The sequence below is a fragment of the Sinocyclocheilus grahami genome, unplaced genomic scaffold (assembly GCF_001515645.1).
Source record: "Sinocyclocheilus grahami isolate Dianchi unplaced genomic scaffold, SAMN03320097.WGS_v1.1 scaffold1069.1, whole genome shotgun sequence".
In the NCBI taxonomy this organism is placed as follows: Eukaryota; Metazoa; Chordata; class Actinopteri; order Cypriniformes; family Cyprinidae; genus Sinocyclocheilus; species Sinocyclocheilus grahami.
In genome coordinates, this window is record NW_015506248.1 from 216,453 (window position 1) to 221,305 (window position 4,853).

Here is a 4,853-nt window from a genome sequence, read left to right on the forward strand (position 1 = left end):
GTTAGACTAAAATGCCGGCAGTTCTGACTCACGTAAGTACGTTTTCATTTAAAGGATTTGCCACTGATGATTCAAACACGAGTTTTGGGTGGTAGAGTAGTGCTTGTTGTTTGTCATTTCTCTGATCACAAATGCAGACAGAGTTTTATGTTTACGTGGCACGATGCAATGCAAAGCAATGCGTAAAAAGACAGTATAAGTCATTAGAATCAGTAATTATGTCCCCACTGGATGCAACAAATGCCTCGTTTGTAATGGGTTTTAATGTTTTTGTCTCGTTGCTCCGGCCGGGACACGGCATCAACAGTATGTGAGGGGCGTAACATTTCCATCTCACGCTTGAGGTATTCGGCCAATCACAAGGCATTGGATAGCTGGCCAATCACAGCACACCTCGCTTTTTCAGAACGATGAGCTTTGTAAAAATCGACGCGTTTCAAAAAAGCGGGGCATAGAGGAGAAACAATAATGTACAGTATGTGGAAAATAATGTGTTTTTTTAACTTCAAACCGCATAAACACATTTCATTACACCAAATACACAAAAGGATGTTCTTTTTAGCAGCATCATATGACCCCTTTAAATATATTTAAATATAATGTAAAATATAATCTTTTTATAATTTATTCTTTTGATGGCAAAGCTTCAGCAGTCATTACTCCAGTCTTCAGTGTCACATGATCGTTCAGAAATCATTCTAATATGCTGATTTGGTGTTTCAGAAACATTTCACATTTTTTTTTAATCACTGTTGAAAATAGTGGTGGTGATTATTATTTTTGTGGAAACAGTGGTAAATTGTTTCAGGATTGTTTCTATATCTCTTTTAATTACAGGCCAATAGAACACAATCTCTGAACTACGGTTGCATTGTGGAAAACCATGAGACAAATGAGGTACTATAAAGAAAACTGTGCAATATTGCTGTATAAGATGGACAAACATTCTGTTTAATAAATGCCATTAAGAAGATGCTTACTTTTTCACAGTATGCTAATTATCACAAATTTTCTTTCAGGTGCTCCATTTTGTGGAGAAACCCAGTACTTTTGTAAGTGACGTTATCAACTGTGGTATCTATTTGTTCACACCAGATATTTTTGGCCACATTGGGAAGGTTTTCCAGAGGAACCAGCAAGAGAGGATCCAGTGAGTGTCACTGACATAATTCAGCCTTTGCAGCCTTCCCCAGATACACTGTAAAAAAAATTCCATAAAATTTACGGTAAAAAACCGGCAGCTGTGGTTGCAGGAATTTTACCGTAAAAAATACGGTAGCAACGTTTTACGGTTTTAACTTAAATTTACAGTTAAATACCATAATTTCATTAACTGATATAATGTTAATATACCAACCTATTGAAGTACTGAAATCTGTTTTGTACCTTTGTAATACACTGATAACCACCAAATGCAGGTGGTGATGAGAAAGTCACATGATGAACCAAAGCCCATCACAAGCAGCTTTTAAATATTAACATATATAGAAGGTGCGCAGTTTCATTCACACAAACACTAAACACCATCATGGTAACACACGTGAAACTGAAATAATGCAATAAACATTCATTTAACAACATTAGGTGTAACACACAACCCTAAAATACAAAACTGATAAGAAAAAACTAAGAAGAAACATAGTTATTTAAACAAAAAAACATCAAATTTGAAATGTAATGCAGGGAATTCTGGGAATGTCAATTTACGGTTATTCACTGTAAATTATACAGTATTTTTTCACATCCAAAAACGGCATACTACCGTAAAATTAATGTCCAATACATGTAATGTCCAATACAGTTTTTCACCGTATATAGTAGGGGAATTTACCATTAACCATTTAACAGGATTTTACTGTAGCATTTTTACAGTCTTTTACCGTTAAATTCACAGTCATTTTTTACAGTGTAGATTTACGTGTATAATAATAGGTCAGTCTGAGCTGTTTGCACTGAAATGAGTTATTTTCTTTCCACAGGGAAGAGCTCACTAATGGCAAGCAGATGGCAGAGGTGATTCGGCTAGAACAGGACATCTTTACAACCCTAGCAGGACAGAAAAAACTCATTGTCTACAAAACACAGCATTTCTGGAGTCAGATAAAGTCTGCAGGGTAAATCTGCCTTTCTCTCAGTTTTTACCTGTCATCTCTCCTTTCTGCCACTGTTTCTTATACATGATGTTATGTAATGTAATACAGGTCAGCAATATATGCTAGTCGTTTGTACCTCAAGCAGTATCATCAGACACATCCTGAGAGACTGGCCACAAACCAAGACGGAACCCCCAAAATTATAGGTATGTTGCATGAAATATTCACTCTCTTAAGAGTTTAGCTCTAATAAGGTGTGTTTTTGTTAAGCATAATCTACCTGTGTAAATTATAGAACTGAATAGCTGTGTTATAAAATTATGTGCTGCTAAAAGGCTACTGAAACTGATCTGTTTTCCACCTTCAGGAGATGTTTATATCCACCCAACAGCAAACATTGATCCCTCTGCTGTGGTAGGTACATTGACAACAACTTATATAAATATATGTTTCTGTGCTGTACTCAATTTCTTTCTCTCTGTTCAGTTGGGTCCTAATGTTTCCATTGGCAAAGGAGTGACAATTGGAGGAGGCGTAAGAGTGAGGGAGTCCATCATTTTACATGGAGCCGTGTTACAGGTGGAGCTGATTGCTTCTGTTTTCACATTTGTAACAATGGCAATTAGACAACAGAAAGAAAAGTGAAATTGATCATTAAATATATGGGTCTCTGTTTCAGGATCACTGTTGTGTGTTGAACAGTATTGTTGGGTGGGACAGTACAGTGGGAAAATGGGCAAGAGTAGAAGGAACTCCAAGTGACCCCAATCCCAACGACCCATATGCCAAGATTGACAGCGAGACACTTTTCAGGGATGGCGGTCTAACCCCATCCATCACCATCCTTGGTATGAAAATCTAGTGGCAACATAGATAGATAACACAGTATAATATAATATAATATAATATAAGGTTTTAAATATTTTTTTATGTGTTTGAAAGAATGCTCATCAAGACTGCATTTATTATGAATTATTAATATATATTATTACAATCTAAAACAACTATTTTCTGTTTTAATATATTTTAACAGCATCTTTACTCCAGTCTTCAGTGTCACATGATCCTTCAGAAATCATTTTAATATGCTGATTTGGTGCTCAAGAAACATTTTTTATTATTAATGTTGAAAACTGTTGTGCTTATTATTTTTGTGGAAACAGTAGTACATTTTTCAGGATTCTTTAAACAGTATTTAAAATCTATGTAACAATATAAATGTCTTTAATGTCTCTTTTGATCAGTTTAATGCATTGTTGCTGAAAACAAATTTCTTTAAAAAGAAAAAATTATACTGACGCCAAACTTTTGAAAGGTAATATAATATAGTCATATTGTAACTGCAATTATTGATTATAATCTGAAGAGTGTTTTAAACACATGGGATGTACCGGTAGGTTTAGTCCAGAAGGTAGAGCTGTTCCTTAAGAAATTATTACAATGAATCATCTTGCTACTGCATGTGTGTGGCAACAGTTTTTCCACAACAGGAAGTTTGTCTGACCATCTATACTCTATATTTTTGTTCTAGGCTGCAATGTGAGTATTCCATCAGAGGTCATCATTCGAAACTCTATCGTCTTGCCTCATAAAGATCTCAACAGGAGCTTCCAAAACCAGATTATCCTATAGAAGACACTTTCCTCTATTGTTTTTCTAAATAAACACTGTACATTGGGTCATGTAGAAAGTATGCCTAAAGATTGCACAAAGTATTGTTTCATTATTTAATGTTTATGTATTCGGTAGTTACAGTTCAGAGAAAAGGAGTCCATTTGTGTGGTCAAATTGTATTGCAGTAATATAGCGTGAAAAATATGGTTCAATGGTGTATTTTCCTAATAATTTTAGGACTGGGAATTTTGTATTTAATAGCTCATTCTATGTTGATACACCAGCCTTATACACATACAGTAACACAACACTAGATTTTACTTTTATTTTAGTTTTATTCCTTAATTACAAATCACACATACCTGTATTGCCTTTTCAGTAAAACGAGGAGTGAGCAATGAAGTAGTTTTTAGAAACTGACAGATGGTGAAAAGATGGTGATAAGGTTTAGTTAAAAAAAAAAAAAAGGTTAAGGATTTTAATTATTCCTGTTTTCTATTGCAACCCTGTATTAAAATAATCTAACAGAAATATCAGAACGTGTGGAGTTTTATGAAAAATTGACGAGCCCCTGTGAGCACAAATTGAGCCTAATGCTTTTATATTTTAATTAAAAGATTAGAAAAAAAGAATTGAATACACCATAATGCTTTAAACGTGTTACTGAAGTTTACATATATCAAATTATTGAGTTATGGAAAAAATTTAACTGATATACTGAGTGCCAGGTTAAGGATTTTAATTATTCCTGTTTTCTATTGCAACCCTGTATTAAAATAATCTAACAGAAATATCAGAACGTGTGGAGTTTTATTATGAAAAATTGACGAGCCCCTGTGAGCACAAATTGAGCCTAATGCTTTTATATTTTAATTAAAAGATTAGAAAAAAAGAATTGAATACACCATAATGCTTTAAACGTGTTACTGAAGTTTACATATATCAAATTATTGAGTTATGGAAAAAATTTAACTGATATACTGAGTGCCATACGAGTGACCAGTCTGACTGGTTACGTGTTTCTTTGCCATTTACAAGTTCTTCTGTGGTTTTCTGTCAGCTAGGGAGAAATGCAGAATAATTTAGGGCTTATACAAAACATACTTGCCATTTAGTTGTTTTTATTTCAGTTGTTTATTTTTATGA

At 34.0% G+C, this 4,853-nt stretch overlaps 1 protein-coding gene across 1 annotated transcript in view; it reads left to right on the forward strand.

The window, feature by feature from the left end:
- Positions 1-4,224, forward strand: part of LOC107566312 (mannose-1-phosphate guanyltransferase alpha-B-like) — a 6,482-nt gene extending 2,258 nt beyond the window's left edge. Inside the window, exons 5-12 of the mRNA XM_016251726.1 lie at positions 838-897; positions 1,020-1,150; positions 1,980-2,114; positions 2,202-2,299; positions 2,461-2,507; positions 2,580-2,672; positions 2,773-2,941; positions 3,625-4,224. Coding sequence (XP_016107212.1) covers positions 838-897; positions 1,020-1,150; positions 1,980-2,114; positions 2,202-2,299; positions 2,461-2,507; positions 2,580-2,672; positions 2,773-2,941; positions 3,625-3,725 — 834 coding nt within the window. The 3' untranslated portion in view covers positions 3,726-4,224. The remainder of the gene's footprint in view (positions 1-837; positions 898-1,019; positions 1,151-1,979; positions 2,115-2,201; positions 2,300-2,460; positions 2,508-2,579; positions 2,673-2,772; positions 2,942-3,624) is intronic.
- The last annotated feature ends 629 nt before the right edge of the window (positions 4,225-4,853 follow it).